Source organism: Corvus moneduloides, chromosome 10, assembly GCF_009650955.1.
Source record: "Corvus moneduloides isolate bCorMon1 chromosome 10, bCorMon1.pri, whole genome shotgun sequence".
NCBI lineage: Eukaryota > Metazoa > Chordata > Aves > Passeriformes > Corvidae > Corvus > Corvus moneduloides.
Window position 1 is genome coordinate 28488911 of NC_045485.1, and position 24828 is coordinate 28513738.

The 24828-nt window shown below is 62.9% G+C and overlaps 2 protein-coding genes across 30 annotated transcripts in view; both read right to left on the reverse strand.

Annotated features, from left to right (window-relative positions):
• Positions 1-7278, reverse strand: part of LOC116448553 (microtubule-actin cross-linking factor 1, isoforms 1/2/3/5-like) — a 28622-nt gene extending 21344 nt beyond the window's left edge. The window contains exons 1-4 of one of the 5 annotated variants that reach the window (XM_032119090.1): positions 6897-7278; positions 6233-6373; positions 868-947; positions 437-557 (exon numbers count right to left, since the gene is read on the reverse strand). In XM_032119090.1, coding sequence (XP_031974981.1) covers positions 437-557; positions 868-891 — 145 coding nt within the window. In that variant the 5' untranslated portion in view covers positions 892-947; positions 6233-6373; positions 6897-7278. Of the gene's footprint in view, positions 1-436; positions 558-867; positions 948-1039; positions 1356-6232 lie in introns of those variants that run through there. The other 4 variants (XM_032119094.1, XM_032119091.1, XM_032119093.1 and 1 more) reach the window with 4 other exon arrangements.
• Positions 7279-7375: 97 nt separating this feature from the next.
• Positions 7376-24828, reverse strand: part of PLEC (plectin) — a 50547-nt gene continuing 33094 nt past the window's right edge. For all 25 annotated transcript variants that reach the window (XM_032119074.1, XM_032119071.1, XM_032119070.1 and 22 more), the window contains 15 exons: positions 24430-24525; positions 24226-24351; positions 23488-23640; positions 22956-23110; positions 22759-22885; positions 22496-22679; positions 21971-22128; positions 21379-21557; positions 20955-21093; positions 20511-20867; positions 19919-20002; positions 19674-19778; positions 19390-19488; positions 14392-17772; positions 7376-13871 (listed from right to left, as the gene is read on the reverse strand). In XM_032119074.1, the coding sequence (XP_031974965.1) occupies positions 7539-13871; positions 14392-17772; positions 19390-19488; positions 19674-19778; positions 19919-20002; positions 20511-20867; positions 20955-21093; positions 21379-21557; positions 21971-22128; positions 22496-22679; positions 22759-22885; positions 22956-23110; positions 23488-23640; positions 24226-24351; positions 24430-24525 (11676 nt within the window). In that variant the 3' untranslated portion in view covers positions 7376-7538. The remainder of the gene's footprint in view (positions 13872-14391; positions 17773-19389; positions 19489-19673; positions 19779-19918; positions 20003-20510; positions 20868-20954; positions 21094-21378; positions 21558-21970; positions 22129-22495; positions 22680-22758; positions 22886-22955; positions 23111-23487; positions 23641-24225; positions 24352-24429; positions 24526-24828) is intronic.

The following is a 24828-nucleotide window of genomic DNA, read 5'->3' on the forward strand; positions in this document are numbered from 1 at the left end:
GGCACACACCCGTCGTGCCCGGACGAGGGCACACCCCTTGTGCCCGGCTGTACATCCCATGCACAGCCGCACACCTCTCACACGGCCCACACCCCCGGTGTTTGGCCACTCGCCCCGTGCCCAGGCAGCGGTGCCATGAGCTGCGGCTGAACTTGGTGCAGGTGGTGGCCCTGTGGTCAGCAGGGCTCCAAGGCAGTGATACCACGAGTACCGTCAGGGCCGTGGGGCTCCGAGCCAGCAGCACTGTTGGGCTGGGGAGCAGGAGCCGGAGACAGGAGACCTGACACCGGATGGTTGCAGGGCTGTGCCGAAGGGACTCCCAGCCAGCTTGCCTTACTCCCTTCCGGGCACCAAGACCTCACCAGCCTCAGTGCAGACATGGGCTGGTCGTGCCCGGCTCTGCACGGCCCAGTCATAACCCAGGGCCAGACGTTACCTGCAGGGCCGTGCCAGGCTCCGGCAGCGCCAGTAGCCGCTTCTCTACGGCGTCCAGCCAGTGCCGCAGGGCAAGCAGCTGCTCCTGCACCTCTAGTCTCTGCTCTGACCGCAGACAGGTGCTGGGGAGAGAGCAGAGACACACCAGGCTGTGGGGAACGTGGCCACTGTCCCCGCTGCCAGCACCGCCTTGAGCTGCAGCCTTGCTGCCCACCTGCACCAAGCGCGTCACAGCCGCACCAGCGCTCACGGCGGTGCTCACTCCCACCCCGCTCGCCCCAGCACAGCCAACCCACGCCCTCCCCATGCCAGCGCTGGCCCAGGCTCCTGAGCTGTGTGGGGTTCACCAGCTCCCCCATCAGGGTGCAAACGCCCAGGCACACCCGCAGCTCCCGACACGGCACGTCTGGCAGTGCCCAGCGGTGCCCGTACCTCTCCATCTCCTCCCTGTCCCATGGCGACCCCTCCACACTCTCTCCGGTGAGCCCGGCGTCTCCCGCAGCGCGGTGCATCTGCAAGTAGAGCAGAGGGACGGTGGGAACAGAACACCAGGTCCTGGCAGAGGGGCGGGGCACAAGGCTCCACAAACTTGCCCCTGGCATACCAGTGTGGAGGTTTGGAGTGTCGCTGTGTCCTCCCAGGGAGAGCCCGTCCCCACCAGCTGGGACAGAGCTCCCCTGGCTGGGATCCCCAACGTCTGTCCCGTGGTCCAGCCCTCACCAGTACGTGCGGGTTTGGGCTTGGCTCCAGCTCTTCTGCATTCCTGTGGTACACCCCAATTTCCCAACCCTTTTTCAGCCGGGATCACTCCCACATCTCACCCTGCTGCCTCTTGGAGTACATCTGGTCCCTGGTATCCCTACACCTGCTCTGTGCACTGCAGAGCCATGGTCCAGCCCCTGGCTGAACTCAAACCAAGCCATGGCAAACTGACCCCCAGTAAAAAATGACCACCAACAAACTGACCCATGGAAAACCCACTGCACTGTCACATAGCAGTGGTGTCTCAGACCTGACTCCGATGCTGCAAGTGCAGCCACTCTGTCACAACACGTGGGAGGAGATGCCGGGCAAACACCAAGATCTACAAACCATCAATGCCCTGGCACAGGCACAGACGCGGGGCATGAACAGGCAGCAGTTGCTTCATGCCCCGATGTAGAGCAGGACTGGCAGGAGGGGTCACACCAAGCCTGCACCCAAAGGCTGAGGATGATGCTGCTCCTACAGCCCGGGAGCCCTGTAAGTAACTGGTCACTGAGCACAAGGAGGGGGAGACACCACTGTGGATCATGTGAGGGAAATGGGGCACAACCCCAAAGATCGTGATGAGCCCAAGACCTGAACAAGGACACAGCCACATCTCCAAGATATTGTACCAGGGGAAACAGCCGGAGAATGTGGGCTGGATAAATGGGAGATAAAACCCACATGGTGCAGGAGTGATGCAGCGCTGCTGCCATCGGTGGACCCGGAGAAGGTGACATAAGGCAGCTGAGCAGGAGCTGCAGCACAAGGGGGCTGGGAGTGCCTGGGATATGTCTGCTGCAGAAGGAACCACAGCCAGGGTCTGGTCAGGAACCCCACCAGGAGCAGCAGTGAATTCCCTGGATGAGGGGAAGAGGCATCAGGCAGGTGCTGGGTGCTGGTGCCTCATGGCAGTTTCTCATGGTTGGAGTGCCAGCAGGGCTCAGTCCCGTCGGAGACACTCTGGGGACATGTGCTCATGGCAGACCCTGCTGTCACGATGCCATCAGCAGGGCCCCACCAACCCACACACCCACAGTGTGGCCACCTGCCCCAGCACTGGCATCAGTGCCACACACCAGCTGGATGAGCAACCAGCAGCGCCTTGCTTCCTCCTGGCCAGGGCCAGGTCAGTGTCCAGAGAAGGGAGCAGGATGGCACAGCTGGGGCCACCAAAGCTCATGGGGTCGTGGCAGCTCCAGTGCAGTCACACGTGGTCCCACAGCCCTCCTGCCTCATGCCGGTGGTCCCTGGCCCTGTGTGCCCCACAGTGAGCCCTCATCCCAGGGCAGGACTGCGGTGTTACAATGTCAGCCTTGCTGCCAGAGGTTGGGCACGGGGAACCGGGGAGGTGGAGGATGCTACCGCAGGTGGGCAGACGATAACAGCATCTGCACTGGGAAACGCTCTTCCAGCTCAAACTCAGCCTGGGCTGGTGGGGTTGGGGCTGGGGATGGAGCTCCGACGATCGCTGACAGCCGGTCCCAGACATGGTGCCAGCGCGGCTGCACCGGCTGCTCCAGCCGGGACGTGCCAAGAGACACGAGACCACGAGGAGCAGCGAACCCCAAATGGGTGCTAGGACGCGCTGAGTGCGGCACACGCCTGTGAGGGTCCCGCAGCCGCCGCCTGCCCCGGCACATGGCGGGGGTCGGTCCAGAGCAACCCCCAGCGCCGGCCCAGGCAGCAGACACCGCGGGCTGCCCCTACGCCCGGGAACGCGACAGCCGGAGCAAACAGCTCTGGAGCAGCCTGACAGCAGCTCCGCTGTGCCGCCGAGGAAGGGAGGTCCCCGCACCGCGCTGCCCACACGGCACCACCGCCATCCGCAGTGCATCGGCCTGGCCCTGAGGTCTGGGGGCTGCCCGGTACCCGGCAGGACGTGGCGGCTGCAGCCGTGGGGCAGCACCACCCCCGCTCGCAGCCCCGGACCCCGCGCCGTGGACGGGGGGATTCACCCGCCCAGCAAACACCGGCCTCGGCACAGATCGACGGGGCACAGAGACGGCAGCGCTTTACGCGAGGCACAGCCGTCCTTGGCCGGTGCACCCGGGCTCCGAGCCTCAGCGGCACGGCCGGGGGGGGTCTCGGGGTCCCTGCCCATGGGGAGGTTCAGCTCCCCAGCGAGGGGGAGGCGTGGGAGAGGCCGGTCCGTCTTTGTGGAGAAGCTGTACAGAGCGTTCCCGGAGCGGCGGGGGCCGAGCCAGCAGCGCCTGGGGCGGTGGGCACAGGGAGCTGGCAGCTGCTCTGTGCCAGCAGGGCCGAGCCGGCGGCCGCGGCCACGCTTGGGAGAGCGGCCACGGGTCCCACGCGACAGACCACAGCCAGGACGGGGCGGTGCTGCCACTCACGCCCTGAAGGGCGGTCGGCAAATGCTGGGGTGCGCCGGGCGGGGAGCGAGGGACCCCTCCAGGGTGCTCGGGACCTCTCCAGGGTGCTTGGCACCACGGCTGGGGAGGCACTCGGTGCCTCACGTGCCACCGCAATGCTGAGGGTTGGTTTAACTCGGGGGGGCAGGGAGGGTTAGCTCCAAGCAGCAGGGGATGATGACATGCTGGGCATTAAAATGCAGGGGAATATCCTGGAGTTCTCCATCATGGCGAGTTTGGCTCCATCACTCGCAGCACACAGTGCTGAGGGGGCTTTGGGAGGGACAGGGGGGTATCAGTGGGGGGGGGACGGTGACACGGAGCAACACGAGATGATGGAGAATGTCCGTGGACGAGGGACACTGCGCTGCATGGGGGAAGAGGCTGGCTCACCCCAGGAGCAGCAGCCTGGGTCTCAGGGCTTCCCCTCTCTGCACGCTCCTGCGCCCTTTTGCCAGCCACTGCGGGAGGGATCCCACTGCCTCAGGCACACCAGGGAGGGTCCCCATGCCAGGGGCACAGGGTTGAAGGGGTGCAGGGAATAGGGTCCCCCCTGGCACATGGATGTGAGTCCCATGGCTGGGACTGGGAGCAGGGGGGTCTCGCACCAGGAAACAGAGTTGGACCCCATCAATGTTGGGGGGGGAATGAAGGGCTTCTAGCCCATGACATGAGACTGGGCCATGGGTCAGAGGGCTTTTGGTGGTCTCATGAGCTTTGGGAGAGGTTACTGGCCCTGGGGGAGGAGTCAGGAAGTCGGGGGGTAAGCAAGGAATATGTGGGGGAGCAGGGAACATCTGGCGGATACAAGGAAATATCTGGGGGCCAGTGAGGTGGGGCAGGGTCCCAAGAAGCTCATGTCACCTGGGGGAGTGTCTTGCTGTCCTGGGACCTCTCCTGAGCCTCCCAGTGGTTGCAGCAGCCTGCGACCCCCCTGAGTCCCCCTGGCCCGGCTGCGCCTAACGGCCATGTCCCACTGCTGGTGGGGACAGACGGATGCTGCGGTTAATTGCTGATGGACAATGCAATTAACGTCCTACCCAGCCACCGCCATCTGTCCCGGCCAGCCCTGCCTCCCCACCCGGGGCTGCTGACATGCTTGGCTGGTCCCGGCACAGTTGAGACCCCACCAGTCCCTGGACATTGCAGGGGTCCTGCAAGGTCCTGACAGCTCTGGCACTCCTGGCACAGTGCCTGGGGCTCCCGGCACTGCTGCAGGATGACCCTTCTGCTCAGACAGCCCCAGCCTGGGCAGCACAGTGGCACCTGTCTCACTGGGCTGGACAGACCCCTTGAGCCACCTGTGCCAGTGGCTGCACTGACGTCTCCAGGTCTGCCAGGGCTTTCCCTTCTGAATGCTGCTGCCCTACCAGCAGTTGCCAGGCCATCACATCCTGAACCCCCTGCTGCCATCCACCCACAACAGCCCCTCACTGCCCAGAAAGGGAGTGCCCACAGCACAGCCCACACCAGCAGAGGCTACGGCACCAGTAGGCACAGCCCTGGACCAGCAGTGGCAGGTAGTGGCAACATGGGAACAGCACAATGGAGGACAGTGTCCCTGCCCAGTCCAGAGCCCCACTGATGGAGGGACAGGTTTCTCCTCATGTGAGGGATGCTCAGAAGCCCCCACAACAACAGCAGCACCCACTCCCCAGAACCAGGGGTCCACTGGCCCAGTGCTACACCCACATTGACCTCCTGGCAGTGTCGGCTGTGCCACCAGCACGGGGCAGCTCCGGGGACACCCCCGTGGCCCTGCTCTGTGCCTGGCAGCACCATGGGTACACCCAGGCCCAGCACCTGCACCAGGAGTTGGTCAGACCCTTGGCACCCCGACATGCTTCATCACGACCTGCAGCAGCACACGCAGCCCACAGGAGGCAATGGGAGCCCACGGCCACGGTGGCAAGGCCAAGGGGCGAACAGACCACGCAGAGCTGCCAGCTGGTTTCAGAGGATTCTCCTTTACTGCCCTTGCAGGGGAGCCCTGGGTCCACACTGCTCCTTTTACAGACACTTCGCAGTATGTACAAGTTCAGTGTTTTGCCCCAAAAAAGAGATGTGTTTGGGTAACTGATGGACCCCCACTGTCCCGATGAGCGATGGTCAGGGTGTGGAGGGCCCCAGGAGTGGGGACTGCCCTGGAGCCGCGCGCAGTGGCACCTCATGCAAAGCCAAACAGGGTAATGAGAGCAATAATGACACCAGAGGCAGAGGGTAACATGACTGGATTTACAGGTGGCAGATGAGAGCAGGTGGGAAGGAGGAGATGTTTTGGAGATCCGCAGTGAGCCCGACACCACACCAGGAGGCCATACCCGGGGAGGAGGGAGTGTGTGGGGCAGGTGGGGGCCAGGTGACCCTGTGGATGCTTCTTGAGCCATTGGCTGCTTGGGCACTGTGGCCCCAGTCTCTGGCCGGGGACTCTGGCAAGTGCAAAGGGTGAGGGAGGATGTCCCTGTGTCCTCAGGTGCAGTCCCACCGGCCTCAGGGCGGGGGACGGGCTCCATGGCGGCGATGAGGGGAGGTGGTATGGACATCCAGCCACACTACAACAAAGCGAACAGAAAAGATGGGATGAGACAGGAAGAACAATCCATGAGATGAAGCCACCAAGCCCGGCCGTCAGTGCCGCGCAGTGCTGTGGGACCGGGACGGAGCGGGGAGGTCAGCGTTACCTGTGCTGGTGAGCACGGCCGAGCAGCTGCCGCCTCCGGGGCTCCCCTCGAGCCCATCCACGACCTGCTGATGTCAGAGACCCAGCTCAGGAGCTCGCCCAGCGGCACTGGGAGGTCTTTGTTGGGACTGGAAAAAGATGTCTGCCAGAGAGAGAGCGCATTAGCTCCGGCACACGGGGGAAGCCAGGGGGATGGAATTACCGCAAAGAAGGAAAAGGAGGCTGGTTTTACAGAAATCCGCCTATTTCTAACAAGTGCGTGTGCCAGGCTGCTACAGCATCCCATGGCCCACCCTGTGCTGCAGGGGTCCTGTGGCCCCCATACCCTTTGTTAGGGTCAGGAAAACCCCCACGGCCGGGGGTTTCTGGGTGCAGGAGCTGTGCAGACCCAGGCTGGGGCACGGGCTCCGGCAGACACCTGCCAATGGGTCATGGAGCCACATGAGTGTGAGGAAATCAACCTCAAGCAGAAGCACTTCCCAGATACACGGAGAGACAGACACACAGACCGGCCGACCGCGGCAGGTGCGTCCCAGAGGACAGGTGAGCGGGTGGGCTGGCGGAGGCAGGCACGCAGCGAAGCCCCTTGACGGGCGAAGCAGTGAGAGGAGGCAGGTCCCCCCGCATGGCGCAGAAGCACCGGGCAGCGCCAGCGCAGCACTTACGGTCGGGGCACCGGCTCCACGGCGTGGTGGTGGGGACGTGCCGGGAGGCCAAGGCAGGGAGATGGGGCAGCTCGGGGGCTGGGGTGCAGAGCCCCCTTCTCGCTGCACTGAGAGCGCGTGGAAGGGGTCCAGGCAGCAGCTTCAGGGCTGGCGTGGTGTGTCTGGCCGTCCAGTGCCGAGGAGCCCGCGATGTCCTCCTCTGGCACATTGGCTGCAGTGGGGTGCACCACAGGGCCAAGGTCATCTCCTCCTTTGGGATGCAGGGGCTGAAGCCGGCAGGTTAATTACAAAAGAGTGCTAAGTGGTTAGATCCAAACAGGGAACTGTTTTCCTGGTATCCGGCTCGGCCACGCCGTGTGCGAGCAGCGGCGGGATTGGCGCAGCCAGGAGCAGGATCGATGTCCAGCTCTTGGGGCACAGGGAGGGGAGGGTAGTGTGTGTTCTTTCTTTTCTCTTAATATACAAACACTGTCAGCACATTCGCATATATTAATTTATTAGTCTTGTCTTTTTGGTTAAACTTGAGGCACTGCTTTGGGAGAAGAGTGGAGGTTCAAAATTAAAAAAAAAATACTAGTGATTAGCCAGCAGCGTTGCCACATGCGCAGCAGGTGAGGCGGCACCTCGGGGGGCTGGCAGGTCTCAGGCCACGTGGAACAGGGGCCCACGCACCTCGGGGCACTCCCTGCTCGCCTCCCACCCGCAGCTTCTGGATGCGGCCAGGGCGAGGGCAAGGGCAGCCACCTCCATGGTGCCCTGGGTACCCCCCGCATATCTGCGCCCGAAACTCGAGGAGGAGTAGGAGGAGGAAGAGAAGGTCATGGAGAAGCTGGAGCCAGTGGCGTCGAAACTGCCGCGCCGGGAGCCTGAGCGGGAGCCGGTGCGAGAGCCCGAGCGTGATCCAGAGGTGGAGCCGGCGCTGCTGACGTTGTAGGGGCTGTAGTAGCCCTTGCTGGATTGGGAGGAGGCCTCCAGCAGCCGCAGACCGGTCCCATCCTCGATCATGCTCCGGTCCATGGCGTCCTTGTAGGAGATCTTGAGCTTGGTCTTGGGGCAGGTGAGGTACTTGGAATAGGTGTTGACATCCCGCAGCTTCTGGGCAGTCCGCGCATCAATGGTGCCCTTCTGCAGCGCCTCATCCAGGGAGACACGGCCTGGGGCATCGGGCTCGATCAGACCTCCCGTCAAGTACTGCACCTCCAGGAACCGCTGCCCAGCCTCATAGTACAGCCAGCCCTTCTTCAGTGCCTGCGCCGCCGACATCTTCGTCTTGGTCCGCGGGTCCTCAAAGCCGTAGAAGGCCTTTTGCGCCAGGTTGATGCGGTCCACCATGATCTTGTCGACCAGGCCCTTGGTGACCGCATCAGCGACGGTGCACTTGTCACCGGTGTTGGGGTCAATGATGCCCCCGGTGCAGGCCTGGGCTTCCAGCAGACGCTGCCCTGTGATGTTGTCCACCAGGTTGCGGCGCATTGCCTCCGTGATGGACACCTTCTCCAGAGTGTCTGTGTCCAGGATGCCCGCCACTGGCCCAGTCTCCTCAGTCGGGTCAGTCCACATGGAGATCTGGGTCCGTGTCAGGGCTGGGCTGACGGTGTAGGAGGAGGAGGATCCTACAGAGGACGACCGTGACCGGAAGCCACCCATGTTGCCAGAGAGCATGTCAGCAAATTCGGTGATGGAGAGGGTGCCCGAGCGGTACTGGTCCAGGGCTGACTGGTCGATCAGACCCTTGCCAATGGCGTCATCGATATCATACTGGCGCCCTGAGCGCCTGTCGATGATCATTGACTTCACTACGCCATCGGAGGACGAGGTGGTGATCTCCTCCCACTCGCACTCCTGCTCTGACAGCTCCAGGTAAGTCTGGTGGTCAATGAGGCCCTTGCGATAGGCTTCGTACACGGACATCTCCTTGCCCGTCTCTGGGTCAACAATCACCACCCGGCGCTTGCGGACGGAGGACTTGGAGGAGGTCTTCCTCTCCCGCTTTTTCTCCTTCAGAGGCAGGAGGCAGAGGCCAGTCTCTGGGTCCGTGATGCACCGCTCCATGAGCTGCAGGTAGGTGAGGTTCTCCTCCGTGTTGGGGTCAAAGAAGCCCTTGGTGTCGTCACTGGGGTCCAGCAGGATCTCATTCATCTCCTCGTCAAAGAGACCTCTCTTGTAGGCCACCTCCACAGGCAGGCGGTGGCTCTCCTCAGGATCAATGATGCCTCCTGTGGCAATCTGCGCCTCCAGCAAGCGGATCCCATGGTCCTTCAGGATCAGACCCTTCTTCATGGCCTGGAAGAGGGAGATGAGCTTTCCAGTGTAGGGGTCCCGGTAGCCAGTGACGGCCCTCTCAGCAGAGAGCAGCTTGTCCTTGAACTCGGGGCCCACAATGCCCATGCGCACAGCTTCCTCCACCGTCAGCTTGAGGCCCTTGATGGGGTCGATGACGTAGCCTGTGGCCGCCTGCGCCTCCAGGAGCTCGAAGGCAGTGCCAGGCCGGATGATCCCCTTCTTCATGGCCTGGTAGACAGACAGACGCTCCTTTGTGGAGTCCACAAAGACACCAGCAATGCAGCTGGTGCCCTCCAGGAACTTCTTCAGGTTCTTAGAGACCTCCTCGACAGAGGTGAGACCCTCCTGGAGGCGCTGGGCTGTGGCTTCGTCCATTACCTGCGAACGGACCAGTTCCTCCACAGTGATCTGTTTCCTCAGCCCCCGGAAGGTGAGCTTCCGTGTGTCGCAGAGTGGGAGCAGGAGGAGCCGGGAGTTCTCATCCTTCCGGCACCGTTTCAGCAGCTGCGTGTAGCTGAGCTTCTCATCTGTGGAGGGGTCCACGTAGCTGCGCACCTCGCTGGGCTCCGACAGCATGTCATATGTCTCCTTGTTGATGAAGCCCCGCTGGTAGGCCACCTCCAGGGGCAGGTGGAAGCCCAAGTGCGGGTCAATGATGCCACCGGTGGCAATTTGGGCATCCAGGAGCTTGAGGGCCTCTTCGCTGGGAATGAGATCCTTCTTCATGGCCTGGAAGAGGGAGATCTTCTGTTCACTGTATGGGTCTCTGTAGCCAGTCACAGCCCTCTCTGCAGACAGGAGCCGGTCGTGGATCTCTGGCCCCACCACGCCCTTCCTGACTGCCTCATCAACGGTCAGCATTTCATTCTTTGTGGGGTCAATCATGAAGCCGGTGGCTGCCTGGGCCTCCAGGAGGGAGCGGGCCACTTCGGAGTTGATCAGCCCCTTCTTCAGCGCCTGGTAGACACTGAGCGTCTGCTTGGAGGAGGGGATGTAGATGCCAGCCACGCAGCCCGACCCATAAAGGTACTTCCAGACAGTCTCCACGTCCAGGAGCTCCCGGAAGGTTTTGGAGCCCTGCTTCAGCAGGTTGTAGATGTCCTGTGAGATAATCCTGGCCTCATAGAGGTCCTCGGCTGTGATGCGGCGCCGGACGTAGTCAAAGGATGTGAGATTCTGCTGCCGGATGATCTCAGTCTTCTCAATGATCTCAATGATAATGATGATCATGCGCTCCTTGGACACGCGGCCTGACTGGAACTCCTCCATGAGATGTTTACGCTGCTCCTCGGGCAGCAGGTCCGAGTGCATGATCTCCCACAGTGACATGGAGGAGCCTGCCCGGCTGCCCACAGGGATGTCCACCTGCGTCTCCTCAAACACCTTCCGTGTCTCTGCTTCTGTGTACATGTGGGTGGTTTCCACCACTTTCGGCTTCTCAGGCTCCCGCAGAGGCAGCAGGTACAGGCCCGTCTCGGGATCCTCAATGCACCTCTCCTTCAGCTGCAGGTAGGTCAGGTTCTCCTGAGTGTTGGGGTCAAAGAAGCCCTTGGTGTCATCAGTGGGGTCAGACAGGATCTGATTCATCTCCTCGTCAAAGTAGCCACGCTTGTAGGCCACCTCCACGGGCAGGCGATGGCTGTGCACGGGGTCGATGATGCCACCGGTGGCGATCTGGGCCTCGAGCAGGCGGATGCCATGCTCCTTGACAATCAGCCCTTTCTTCATGGCCTGGAACAGGGAGATGGTATCACCCGAGTAGGGATCCTTGTACCCTGTGACAGCCTTCTCGGCCGACAGCAGCTTCTCGTGCAGCTCAGGCCCGACAATGCCAGCCTTCACTGCCTCGTTGACGTACAGTTTACGGTTCTTCACAGGGTCGATCAAGAACCCAGTGGCTGCCTGGGCCTCCAGGAGGACCACAGCAGTGCTGGGCCTCAGCAGGTTCCTCTTCATGGCCTCGTAGATGTTCAGCTTCTCCTTGGTGGCCTCTACATAAACACCAGCAATGCAGTCACTGCCATGCAGGAATCTCCTCACCGCATCTGTCTCAGAGAGGTCCTTCACCGATTTCTTGCCTTCCTTCAGCTGCTCGTACTGGGTTTTGCTGATGATGCAGGACTCCAGCAGCTCGCTGGCTGGTACCGGTGCCCGCAGACCACTGAATGTCAGTTTCTCCTGCTTTTTGGTCTCTACCTCCTCGATGATGGTGATCACTATCTTGATGATCTTCTCGATTGTCACTTTGCCAGTCTTGTACTGTCGGAGCAGCTCCCGCCTGTGCTCCTCCGTGAAGTATTCGGAGTGGATCAGTTCCCAGATGGTCATCGTCTGGCCCTTCATGCTGCCCACTGGGACCTCTATGGTTGCTTTGTCGAAGCACTCCTTGGCTTGGCTGTCGGTGTAGACCTCCTCCTGCTGTGACTGGATTGCCTTGTCAGACAGGGGGAGCAGGCACAGGCCAGTCTGCTTGTCACGGTGGCAACTCTTCTGCAGCTGGGCATAGGTGAGGTGCTCCTGGGTGTTGGGACAGTAGAAAGCCTTGGCATCATCTCGGAGCTCAGCCAGCGCCTTGTTTATCTCCCGGTCGAAGTAGCCGCGCTTGTAGGCGACCTCAAGTGGGAGCCGGTGACTGTTGACAGGGTCAATGATGCCACCAGTGGCAAGCTGGACATCCAGCAGCCGGAGCCCAGTGTCGCTGGGGATGAGGCCCTTCTGGAGTGCTTGGTAGAGGGAAACCGTCTGACCTGTGTAGGGATCCTTGTAGCCAGTCACTGCCTTCTCTGCTGACAGCAGCTTCTCGTGGAACTCTGGCCCCACCACCTCAGCCTTCACTGCCTCATCCACTGAGAAAAGTTTGTTACCCACAGGGTCGATGATGTAGCCAGTGGCAGCTTGCGCCTCCAGCAGGGACAGGGCAACCTCTGGCTTCAGCAGGTTTCTCTTCAGGGCCTCGTAGAAGGTGAACTTCTGGCCAGTCGACTCCACCAGGACGCCAGCGATGGCATCCGTGCCCTTCAGGTACTGCCGTACGGACTCCATCTCTGCCACATCCTTTACAGTCTTCTTGCCCTGGTGCAGCTGGTTGTAGAGGTCCTTGTTGATGATCTTGCTCTCCAGCAGCTCAGCGGCGGGCACAGGGCCCCGCAGGCCCTCAAAGCACATCTGGCTCTTTTTCTCACTTTCCTCCACAACCGTGATGACGATCTTGATGATCTTCTCCACCGTGATCTTGCCAGTCCTGTACTGCTGGATCAGGTCCCGCCTTTGGTCCTCAGTGAAGTATTCAGAGTTGATGAGCTCCCAGATGGTCATTGTCTTCCCTTGGAACTTGCCAAATGGTGCTGTCACTGTGGCCTTCTTGAAGACATCCTTGGCTTCCTTGTCAGTGTAGACCAGCTCTCTAGCTTTGGCTGCTTGGTCAGTGAGGGGCAGGAGGCACAGTCCTGTGTCTGGGTCAGTCACACACCGCTCCATGAGCTGCAGGTAGGTGAGGTTCTCCCGAGTGTTGGGGTCGAAGAAGCCCTTGGTGTCATCAGTGGGGTCAGACAGGATCTGATTCATCTCCTCATCAAAGTAGCCACGCTTGTAGGCAGCTTCCACAGGCAGACGGTGACTGTTGACAGGATCGATGATGCCGCCGGTGGCGATCTGGGCCTCGAGAAGGCGGATGCCGTGATCCCTGACGATGAGATCCTTCTGCATGGCCTGGAACAGGGAGATTTTGTCACCTGTGTATGGATCCTTGTAGCCGGTGACAGCCCGCTCGGCCGACAGCATCTTGTTGTGCAGCTCTGGCCCGATCACTCCCTCTCGCACCGCCTCGTTCACTGAGAGCCTTGCATTCCGCACAGGGTCGATGATGAAGCCAGAAGCAGCCTGTGCCTCCAGGAGCACCAGTGCTGTGCCTGGGCTGAGCAGCTTCTTCTTCATGGCTTCGTAGATGCTCATCTTCTGATTGGAGGGTTTGATCAGCAGACCGGCAATGCTGCTCTTGCCCTGCAGGTACTTCTTGACATCCTCCCTCTGAGAGAGCTCGCCCACACTCACGACACCCTTCGCCAACTTGTCTAAGCTCTCCCTGCTCAGAATGCCGGCATCAGCCAGCTTCTCTGCTGACACCTTCTGCCGGATGCCGTCAAAGGCGAACTCCGGCTCCCCATTCTGGGCTAAGCCGTCCACTGCATCCCGGCCATTGGGCACAGCCTTGATGTCCAACAGCTGCGTTGTCGTAACCACGGCCTCCCCAGGCAGGTCATCGGTCTGGATCATGATCTCCCGTCTCTGGGCCAGGGCAGCCTTGTACTCCTCCTGCATCTGCTCGAGCCTCTCCCTCAGCTTCTTATTCTCTTCTTCCAGAAGTTTTTCCTGCTGCTGTCGCTGCCTCTCCAGCTGCTGTAGCTCCTCCTGCTTGTGCCGGACATTTTCCTCAGCTTCTTTCTGATGCTTTTTGGCTTCATCTAACATAGCTTTCAACTGCTGCTTCTCCTGCTCCATCTCCTGCTGCTGCCGCTCCTGCTCTGCCTTCAGGTTCTGGGCTTTGTTCACCTCGTCCTTAAAGAGCTTCTCCAGCTTCGATTTCTCCTCCTCAATTAATTTCTCCTTCTGCAGCAGGGCATCCTTCTCCGTCAGGAAGCTCTGCTGGAGGAGCTGCGTCTCCTGACGGAGCTGAGCCTGCTGGGCCACCTGCATCTGGGGTGGGAGAGAGGACAGTGGTCAGACACCTAGGAGGTCAGTGGGGGACTGGGGGTGGGCTGAGGCAGGGGGACAGGCGGCAGGGGTGGCACGGAAGTCACCCACACACTCCCTCCATCAGGTAAGAGTTAAGGAGCAGAGCCGAGGTTAGGGAGCCACACACAACATGGGGCAGGATGAGCAAGGGGAGGACACAAGGGAACCCCTGGCATTAAGGCTGGGAGCTGGACACAGAGAGGAACACGGCAGGATGTGCCATGGGGTGGAAGAGCTGGCCCAGGCAGTGGGGATCCCCCCTCCACGGCTCCAGGGGTTTGGGGTCCTGCTCCGACGCTGCCTGAGGGGTTTGCTTCACTGCCCCTAGCTCCATGCACATCCCTGACCTGCACGGGGGGTCCTGCCCCACCATCCCCAGTGACGGTCCTTGGGGACCTGGCCAGAGATGGTGTGGGCTGGCTGGGGAGAGGGACAGCTCCCTGTGTACCATCACCACTAAGGGGGACCCGCAGCCCTGTACCTCCTCTGCTTTCTGCTGCAGCAGCGCCGCCTCCTGCTTTAGCTTCTCCTTCTCCTTCTCCAGGTCAGCGATGGCCTTACGCAGCTTTTCCGCGTCCTCATCGCTCTGGTGCCGCTGGATCTCCAGGGTGTGCACCATCGTCATCTTCTCCTGTGTGGCCAGCTCAGTCTCGTGCAGCCTCTCACTGATCTCCTCCGCCTGCTTCTTGAACCGCTTGGCTTCCTCCTCAGCCTTGGCCTGGGCCATGCTCATCTCCGCCACTTGCAGCTTGAGGCGCTCAGCCTCAGCCGTGATGTCCAGCTGCCGCCGGCGCTCGGCCTCCAGCGTCTTCTGGAAGCCCTCGGTCTCCTCAGCCAGGCGCTGCTGCATCTGTTCCTTGTCCTCCTGCAGCTTCTTGGCGTGTTCCTGCGCCAGATCTTTCTGCTTCTGCAGGACCTCAGCCTCAGCCCGCAGCCGCGTGGCCTCCTGCACCGCCTGCATCTTCTCCTTCAGCATCTTCTCTGCCAGCGCCCGCTGCTGCGCCAGGTCGTCCTCAGCCAGCTGCCGCATGCGGGCGGCCTCCTGCGCCTCCACACTCAGCCGGGCCACCTCCTCTGCCACCTGCTTCATCTTCTCTGCCTCCTCCGCCAGGAACTTCTGCGTGTTGTCCTTGTCCTTGAGGATCAGCGCCTTGTTCTCCTCCTCAATGCGGCTCTTCAGCTTGGCCAGCTCTTCCATCTGCACCCGGACCTTGAAGAGCTCCTCCTCCACCTGGGCCTTCTGCCGGACAGCGTCTGTCACCTCCTCCTTCAGCCGCTGCAGCTCCTCATCCAGGATGCCCTTCTGGTGGTCTGTCTCATCCAGCTGCAACTTCACCTTGGTCAGCTCCTGCTCCACCTGCGCCTTCTGCCGCAGTGTCTGCTCGGCAAACTTCTTGTGCTTCTCCATCTCGGCGTCGGCCAGCTGCTTCTGCCGCAGGGCTGCCTGCTCTGCCTGTGCCCGTTTTGCCGCCTCCAGCTCGGCCTCCTTCCGCAGCTTCTCTGCGTCAGCCTGTGCCTGTGCCTTGGCCTGCGCCTCCTCCTCTGCCCGCTGCTTCAGCCGCTCAGCCTCCTCCACGCGCTGCCGAGACAAGCTGGCATCCTGCTCGGCCTTGCTACGGGCAAACTCGGCCTCCTCAGCCGCCCGCCGGGCCCGCTCGGCCTCCTCGCGCAGCCGGTCCAGGAGGCTCTGCTCCTGCTGGCGCGTCTGTAGCAGCTCCTGCTCCTTCTGCTGCACGGCAGCCAGGTGTGCCTTCTCCTCCGCTGCGATCCGCTTCTGTGCTGCCTCCCGTGCCAGCTGGATCTGCCTCTCTGACTCCTTCTCTGCCAGCTCCTTCTGCCGCCGCGCCTCCTCCACCATGGCCCGCAGCCGCTCCACCTCCTCCAGGGCCAGCCGCCGCTGCCGCCCGGCTTCCTCCTCGGCCGCCAGGATGGCCTGCACCTTTTCTTCGGCCTCGCGCCGCCGGCCCTCCTCCTCCAGCGCCAGTGCCCGCTGCCGCTCAGCCTCCTGCTCCGCCTGCTCCCGGCTGCGCTGCACCTCCTCTGCCTCCCCACGGATGCGGTTCAGCTCCCGCTCCAGCTCGCTCTTGCCAGCCGAGGCCCTCTCGAAGCTGGCCTTGAGGGCACGGATCTCCTCCTCCACCTGTCGCCGCTGCCGCAGTGTATCCTCCACAAGCCCCTTCTGCCGCTCCAGCTCGCTCTCTGAGGAGCGCTTCAGCAGCGCAATCTTCTCCTCGATGTCCTGTTTGTGCTGGGCCGCCTGCTCCTCCAGCAGCTTGCGCTGGTAGGCCTCGTCCTCCGCCAGCCGCCGCAGCCGCTCGTTCTCTGCCTCCTTCTCCTTCAGCGTGATCTCTGCCTCTGCCTTCAGCCGTGAGGCCTCGTTGATGGCCGCAAGCTTCTCCTTCAGGATGCGTTCAGCCTCAGCCCGTTGCCGGCCGGCCTCCTCCTCTGCCAGCTGCCGCTGCCGCTTGGCCTCCTCAGAGAGGGCGCGCAGGCGAGCGGCCTCCTCGGCCAGCTCCCGCAGCTTGTTGGCCTCCGCCTCCAGCCGCTGCTTGGACTTCTCACTGCTGGAGCGTGACTCCTCCTCTGTCTTGGCCTTGCTCTCCAGCAAGACCTCCATCTCTGCCCGCAGCTTGGCCAGCTCCTCCTCCAGCTCTTTCCTCCTCTGGATGGCCTCGTTTACCTCCCCTTTCAACCGCGAGAGCTCTTCCTCCAGGAGCAGGCGCTGCTGCTCTCCATTCTCCATCTCTGCCTTCAGCCGGATCAGCTCGTGCTCCGCCGCCAGCTTCTGCTGGGCTGTGCCCTCTGCCAGCTCCCGCTGCCTTTCCAGCTCTTCCTCCGCCAGCTCCTTCTGCCGCAGGGCTGCCTCCTCTGCCTTGGCGCGCTTGCGGGCCTCACGCTCTGCATCCTCCTTCTGCTTCTCAGCCTCCTCCTGCGCCAGCGACTTCTTGTGGGCCACCTCTTCGGCCTGCAACCGTAGGCGCAGCGCCTCGTTGGCCTTCTGCCGCCAGTGCTCCAGCTCCTTCTCAGCCTCCTCCCGCGAGCGCTCAGCCTCCAGCTGCTGCTTCTTCAGCTGCTCAGCCTCCTCCTGCAGTTGGGCCACCACATCATGCTCCTGCTGCAGTGACAGCTCCAGCTGCGCCGTCTTCTCGGCAAAAGAGAGCCTCTTGCTCTGCAGCTCAGCCTCGGCACTGCGCTGGGCCACCTCCTGGGCCACCTGGATCTGCCGCTCCTTCTCGGCCTCTGCCTGCCGCATGCGTCGCTCAGCCTCCTCCGCCTGAAGCCGCAGCTGCTCCAGGTCCGCCACTGCCTTCTGCTTCTCCCGTGCCGCTTCGCGCTCAGCCTGCACCTTGCGCTTCAGCTCCTCCTCCGCCTCCCGCTTCTTCTGGCTCTCCTCCTTCACCTGCCGGCGCAGGCGCTCGGCCTCCTCCTGTGCCTGGCGCTTCTGCCGCTCAGCCTCTTCAGCACGTGCCCGCAGCTCCTGCAGCTCCGTCTCTGCACCCTCCCGCTGCTTCTCGGTGCTCTCCAGCTGGAGGCGGATGAGGCGGATCTCCTCCTCCACTTTCTTGCGGTTGTATTCAGCCTCCTCAATCAGCTTCTCCTTGGACTTGATCTGGTGGTCTGAGTTCTGCCGCAGCTGCATCAGCTCCTGCTGGATGTTCTGCTTCTGCTGCTCGGCATCCACGGCCACCACCTCCCGCCGGGTGACCTCCTCCTGCATGCGGAGCTGCAGCTCCCGTGCCTCCGCCTCTGCCTGTGCCTTGGCTTTGGCGTGGGCCTCGGCCAGCTGCCGCTGCTTCTCCAGCTGCGCCTCCACCTCCGCCAGCCGCTTCCTCTCCTCCTCCTTCAGCTTCTCGGCGGCTTTCTGGAGGGGAAAGAGGGTGCAGGGGACAGAGAGGGGAGAAAGAGACAAATCACAAGGGATGCGATCGAGCCGTGGAATCGATGCTGGCCCAGCCACACACTGCCGAGACAGCGGAGGGGTGGCAGATGCGCGTGGAATGGCTTCGGCCCCTGGGCCACCGCACGAGCCGGTGACACCAGCTTCCAGAAGATATATGGCAGGACAGGGGACACACGATAGCACAGGCAGACAGGCAACAGGAGCCAGACAGCAGCGCAGGAAGCCACGTTCCAGAGAGAAGGGACAGAGAGCGAGCGGAGCCCAAGCGATGAAGACGATGCGAGCAGCGTGCACACCATCACCATGGCTCCCCCTGCGAGGGGGCTGGCACAGACAGCCCCTGCCGTGGGGAAAGGAAAGAGATGGCCGGAGCACCAGGAGCAGAACAGAGGGGAGCGGTGTGAGGTCGGTGCCAGCAGAGCCTTCCCTGCCGGGAAAGCCTCAACAGGAGAGAGCAGTTCAGCTGGTTCAAACCCCTCCCAGCCCTCTCCAGGCAACTGGGAGCAGGGTTTGCCAAAGGGCCGACACGGCTGGTGTCTGGCTCGGGGCCGTGCCGCAGCGCGCGCACCACATGCACTGTGAGCAAGGCAGCCGCACGCTCTGCAGGGCCCAGGCACAGGCAGCGCATGCAGGGGAGCCAGACCCTGCACTGGACCCCTGATCCCGGAGCAGCACAGAGGTAGAGGAGGGCGAGGAGGAGAGGGTGAGCCGTGGGGGAGGCGGAGGGTGCCGTGGGGAGAAGGCATGCGCAGAGTGAGTACCTGGTGCATGGCTGCCAGAGTCATCCTGGTTTTTTACCCTCCATTTGATCCCCACCAACACAAATATTCCCCAAGAAAAAGCACTGGCAAAGCAGCTCCAAGGGCAGAAACCAAGAGTTAGAGAGGTTACCCCACGCCAGACCCCGCGGGCCAGCGCCCAGCACAGCAGCATGCGCAGGCAGGTCCTGACTGCACTACGTGTATCTGGGAAGTGCCTCCTACCACCAGTCAAACCAGAGACCCCGGTGCCCAGAGCCAGCTTGGCTCAGAGACCCACTGGACCCAGAGCCAGCAGCCTTGCTCCCAGGAGCCCAGCAGAGAGCAGGAGCTAGAGGCCGTGGGCCAGTATTAGTGATAGGGCCAGAGTCATGGCTATGGGCCAATATTAGTGATGGGTCTGGAGCCACAGCCATGGGCCCATGTTAGTAATGGGGCTGGAGCCACAGCCAGGGGCCACCGTTAGTGATGGGGCTGGAGCCACAGCCAGGGGCCACCGTTAGTGATGGGGCTTGGGCTGGAGCCACAGCCAGGGGCCACTGTTAGTGATGGGGCTTGGGCCAGAGCCACAGCCAGGGGCCACCGTTAGTGATGGGGCTTGGGCCAGAGCCACAGCCAGGGGCCAGTGTTAGTGATGGGGCCAGAGTTACAGCCGTGGGCTGGCATTAATGGTGGGGCCAGAGTCATGGCCGTGGGCTGCCGTTAGTGATGGGGCTGGAGTCGTGGCCGTGGGCTGCCGTTAGTGATGGGGCTGGAGAGCCCGTGAACTGTGTTCCTTTTGGTTGTACAGCCAGCCATGCCGCCCTGCACCACTCCCTACCTCCTCCTCCTCCAGCCGCCGCAGTGTCTCAGTGATGAACTTGATGTACTGGGTGGTGAGCGTGGTCAGCTCGCTGAACTGCGTCCGCAGGTCCACGTACTGCAGAGACAGTGGGTCAGCAGGAGAGAGGGGAGCGTACCCGCAGCCCACCAGTACCCCAGCAAAGATGGGGCTGCATGGAGGCAAGACCACGCACCACACCCCCAAGTCCACCCCTTCAGTGAGCAGCCATGCCCCAAGAGCTATGGGACATCCCAGGCCAGTGGCAGTGACCCGCCCCTCACCTCCTGGATGATGCTGTCAGACGCCGACTGCACTTTGGGCTTCTTGGCCGGCGATGCCATTGGCTCCACCTGTGCCTTGAAGCTCACCAGCTGCAGCTCATAGTCCTGATGAGGAGACAGTGATCAAAGCTCTGCTATGCCCAGCAAGCCCCCTGGCCACGGCTCTGTGACCCCACCCCTCTGCAGGACATAGTGCTGCCTCCCCAGCACCCCACCAGCCCTGGCCCCCCAGACATTGCGCACACCTTGATGGCGTCGATGTACTGCTTGGCATAGCGCTGGCACTCCTCCACCTTCTCCTTGTGCTGCTCACATTCCTCCAGCAGTTTCTGGGGAGACACGTGGGGGTGAGCCCAGGCACCCCACAGCCACCCAAGAGCACACCCCACCATGGCCAGGGATGGCCAAGAGCACCACTTGCCCTGCCATGGCTGGGAATGGCTGGGAGCACCCCTCACCCTGCTGCAGCCAAAAATGGTCAGGAACACCCCCCATCCCACTGGGGATGGCTGAGAGCACCCACCACGTGCCATGGCCAGGGATGGTCCCCCATCCTGCTGCAGCCACCCCAGAGCAACACTCAACCTGCCATGACTGGAGACGACTGGGCACTCCCCTCACTCTGCCTCAGACAGAGATGGGCAGGGGCAGCCTGCACTCTGCTGGGGATGGCCAGGTGAATCCCTTACCCTGCCACAGCCAGGGATAGCTGAGAGCACCCCTTGTCCTGCTGGGGAACGTCCAGGAGCACCCCTTGCCCCATTGGGGATAGCCAGGCACGCCCCTCACCCTGCTGGGGATGGCCGGGAGCACTCCTTGCCCCACGGCCAGCACTACCTTCTCCTGCAGCAGCTGCTCGCGCACGGTCTGGCTGTCGGTGATGGGCACGGCCTGGATGGCCTCCTGGCGCTGCCGGGCATCGCGGATCCACTGGCGCAGCGCGTCGCAGCTCTGCCGGTAGTAGCGCAGCTGGCGGCCCAGCTGGTCCAGCTCGCGCTGGCGCAGGTCAGCCTGGCCCAGCACTGCCTGCCAGCGCTCCAGCAGCTGCTGCACCCGCTCCCGGTACCGCTCCAGGTCCACGTCCCGCTCGCTGTGGCCGCGGACCATCCGCTCATTGACATCCTTGGCCTTGCCCAGGTCAGTCTCCAGCGTGCTGAAGAAGGGCTGGTGCCCCTCGGCCTGTGCCCGCAGCCGCTGCGGCAGATAGGCAGTGGTCAGGGCCGGCCACGGTGTCCCCAGCCACCCCCTGACTCCCCTTGGGACCCCCAGAGCCCCTGGTACCTTCAGCTCGGCCTTGCTGGCCTCCAGCTCAGCCAGGTCAGCCGGCACTGCCTGCACGTCCTTCAGCTGCTCCTCGTACTTGCGGAGCAGCTCCTCAGCCCCCTGCGTGCTCCGGATCACCAGCCCGATGGTCTTCAGCCTGCGGCAGAGGGACAGAATCAGCCGGGAGCAGGAGTGGGATGGGAGGATGGATTAGCCGGGATCAGGATGGGAGTGGGACAGCTCAGCCAGAGCGGCACCACAGAGCCAGGAGGGAAGGAAAAGGGAAAAAGAAAAAAAAAAAGGAAGAAGGGAAGAGGGAAGGAAAAGAAAGGGAAAGGCACGCTGGCTCTCCCCAGACTCCCCGTGGCCTCCCAGCTGCCCAGGCCTGTTCCCAGCCCGGGGGCCGAGGAGCTGCGCAGTGTCAGTGCCAGGGCTCACTCACTTCTCCAGGTAGATGCTGGAGAGGCTGTACACCTGCTCCATCTTCCGCAGGGTGACCTCCAGCTCGGAGCGCAGCACAGGGGCTGAGCCCGCCTGCTCTGGCTGCGCCAGCACCTGCTCCGTCTTCTCGCTGACCTTGGCCAGGTTCTTCTGGATGCCCTCCAGCTCCAGGTGGGTTTGCTGCAGGGAAGGAGTCCCTCAATCCTTGCCAGCTGCAGGTCAGGGCCAACCCCCGACTGAATGCTCGCCCCACCCCCTTGGACCCAAGGAGGAGTGGAGCAGGGGAAGGGTCTGCAGCCTGTCAGGGTAGGTGGACAGGGGAGGGTTAGGAGGGATATTGGGAAAACTCCTCCTGCAAAGGGCTGTCCAGCCCTGGTGCACCTGCCCAGGGCAGGGGTGGAGTGCCATCCCTGGGGAGATTTAACAGCCACGTGGATGTGGCACCTGGGGACACGGTCAGGGGTGGCCTTGGCAGTGCTGGGGGACTGAGTGGGCTCTGAAAGCTTTTCCAACCCAAACCGTTCTCCCAAGCCCATCCTGGCACTGAAGTCCCCATCTGTGCACACCACACGTGTCACACACGTGTCACACACCTGCTGCTCGGCCTGGCGCTGGGCACACTCCCGCAGGGGGTCGGCCTCGAGGGGCAGGCGCAGGCGGTGCACGGTGCGGCTCTCGCAGCTCTCCAGCTGCAGCCGGATGTCCTTCAGCTGCGAGATGTAGCTCTTGCAAAGAGACTCGTCCTGCTCTCCTGCGGGGACAGGGGGGTGGCTCAGTGCCCTGAGACACCATGGGGACACCACAGGGACCCACAGTGACACCAGGATGGCTCAGCACCCTGGGGACATCCTGGGGACCCACAGCAGGGAGAGGGGACACAGGGATGGCTCAACACCCTTGGAAACTGTGGGGACAACAAGGGAACCCATGGCAGGGAGCAAGGGATGCAGGGATGGCTCAGAACCCTGGGGACACCCTGGGGAGCCAAGGTGAGGAGAGGGGACAGCTCAGCACCATGGAGATACCCCAGGGACACCACAGGGAACTGAGGATGCTCAGCACCTGGGGAAACCCTGGCGACACCCACCTTTCAGAGAAGGCAGAGAGGGGACACCCACCTTTCTCCTGGCTACGCAGCAGCAGCTCATATTTGTGAGTGCAGGCGTTGTAGTCGCGCTCCACCTGCAGCCGGTCGTCGGGCTGGAAGCTCTGGGCGTCCTGGCTGTCCCGCAGGAACTCCTGGTAGTGGCTCTCCAGGCTGCGCAGGACCTGACGCACCTCCTCGGCTGGCAGCGTGCGGAACTGGGGGGGCATGGCCATGTCAGCCCCTGTTGGGACCCCTGTGACCCCTGTGCCACCCTGGGACCCCCGGGGAACTCACCGTGATGTGCGTCCAGGACTGAATCTGCTGGATGTCCCGGGTCAGGTACTGCCAGGCACGGAGGCTGCGCAGGTCCTGGTGCAGCTGCTGCCACAGCCCCAGCAGCTGCTGGTGCGTGGTCTCGAGCCTGCGGGGATGTGGAGTCAGAGGGGGAACACAGGGGAGGCCAGGGGGGGGTGCAGGGTCACTGTCCACACCTGTGCACCGCGTCCAGAGCCTCCTTGTTGGGGGGCGGCAGGAGGAAGCAGACCGAAGGGACGACGGCCTCACTGCCGCTGGCGCTCAGCACCCGCCATTGCTGCGGCTGCGCGTGGCTCACCAGGGCACAGGTGTCGTTCTTGTGCACCGTCACCTGCGGGGCAGGGGATCAGGGTGGGGCAGGGGCCCCTGTGTCCTCCTGTTCCTCTCCCATATTCCCCAGTGTCCCCCCATATTCCCCTCTGGGGCTGGTGTGGTCTCAGACTGGGTGGGGGGGCACTTGTGTCCCCCCTTGCGTCCCCTCATGGGGCCGGAGCAGCACGAGAGAAGGGTGGGAGGTCTCCCATGTCTCCCCATGTCCCCTGGGGTGGTGTCAGACCAGAAGGGGGTCCCCTCCTGTGTCCCCCTGTGGGGCTGGGGCAGCACCAGACCGGGGTGCTGGATCCACCAGGTCTCCCCACATTGCCCCACATCCCCCTATGCCCTCCCCAGGGGAACCAACCCTAATCCAAGCCTCACGTCCCACCACACCTCCATTTGCTTGTAGTCGCAGACGGCCTGGATGGGGGGGCGGCCCTGCAGGGGTGTCGAGGGGCTGCGTGGCTTCAGCTGCACGATGGTCCTGGCGCGGCGGGAGAGACCCCCAAGCTGCACCCCCAACTCTGCCAGCTGCTCCTTCTGCTCCTGTGGGGGCAGGTTTGGGGCACCTCAGGATTTGGGGTGTCCCATGGTGTTGAGGGAATCAGAATTTTAGGGAGACACCAGTTTTTTTGAGAGAGCTCAGAAATATCAGGAGGTCCCAAAGGTTTTGGGAGCTCTTGGGATTTTGGGGGGGTCCCAGGAGTTTAGGAGTGGTCAAGAATACGAGGCAGGGGGGCACCCTGGTCTGTTGCAGCAATGGATGTGTTTGGGTCATCCCAGGGGCTGCAGTGGGGGTGGCACCCCAGCACTCTGCAGCTGGACACCTCGGGGGTTGTTATGGGACTCTCATTTTGGGGGTCATCCTGGGGGCTGCAGGGGGGTGTCACCTCAGGGGTTGCCATGGGGCTAGGCCCACCCTGGAAGTGTCACCCTGAGGATCTTGGGGGGGTCCACTTGGGTGGTCCCCCTGGGGTCCCATTCGCCCTCACTGCAAGGTCGTGCAGCAGGGTCACTCCAGGCATCTTGGGAGGGTCACACTGGGGAGAACCCCCCGGTGTCTGGGGGTCACTATGGGGGTCCCCCCGGGGCCTGGGGGGGTCTTCCTGGCGGTCTCAAGGGTGCCCTCACCGCAAGGTCCTGCAGCAGGTCCTCAAGGCGCGTGGCCGTGGTACCACGGTCGCAGCTGAACTTGCGCCGCATCGTCTCCTCCGTCTTTCGCAGCAGCTCCTCGGCCTCCCGCACCTCGGTGAAGAACTGGGGGCCCAGGGGTCAGCACTGGGGTCACACCCTCCCTCCCTCCCGCCCCCAGCCCCTCCCTGGCACCCCCCATACCTGGAAGTAGTTGGTGTTCTCCTTCAGGTGGGTCTCGATGCAGCAGCAGAGCTGGAGCATCCAGCTCCACTGGGTCTGCAGCGCTGCCAGGAACGCCTGGGGGGAGCAGGGGGTACACCGGGGCTGGCACCGAGGGCACCGGCACCGCTACAGGGGCCACCACCTGCACCCTCACCTGACCTGCACCCGCGCTGGTAGAGGCAGCCACACCAGTGACCCCCAGCACTCACTGCACCCCACACAGCTGACCCCCAGCGCCCAGACCCTCCTGAACCCCCTTCCCCAACCCACCAGGGCCCCAAGGTGTCCCTCAGATTCTCCCAGCCCCTTCAGGGCCCCCAAGGTCACTGAGACCCCCAGGCCCCCTTCAGATTCCTCGCACCCTCCCAGATCCCCCAG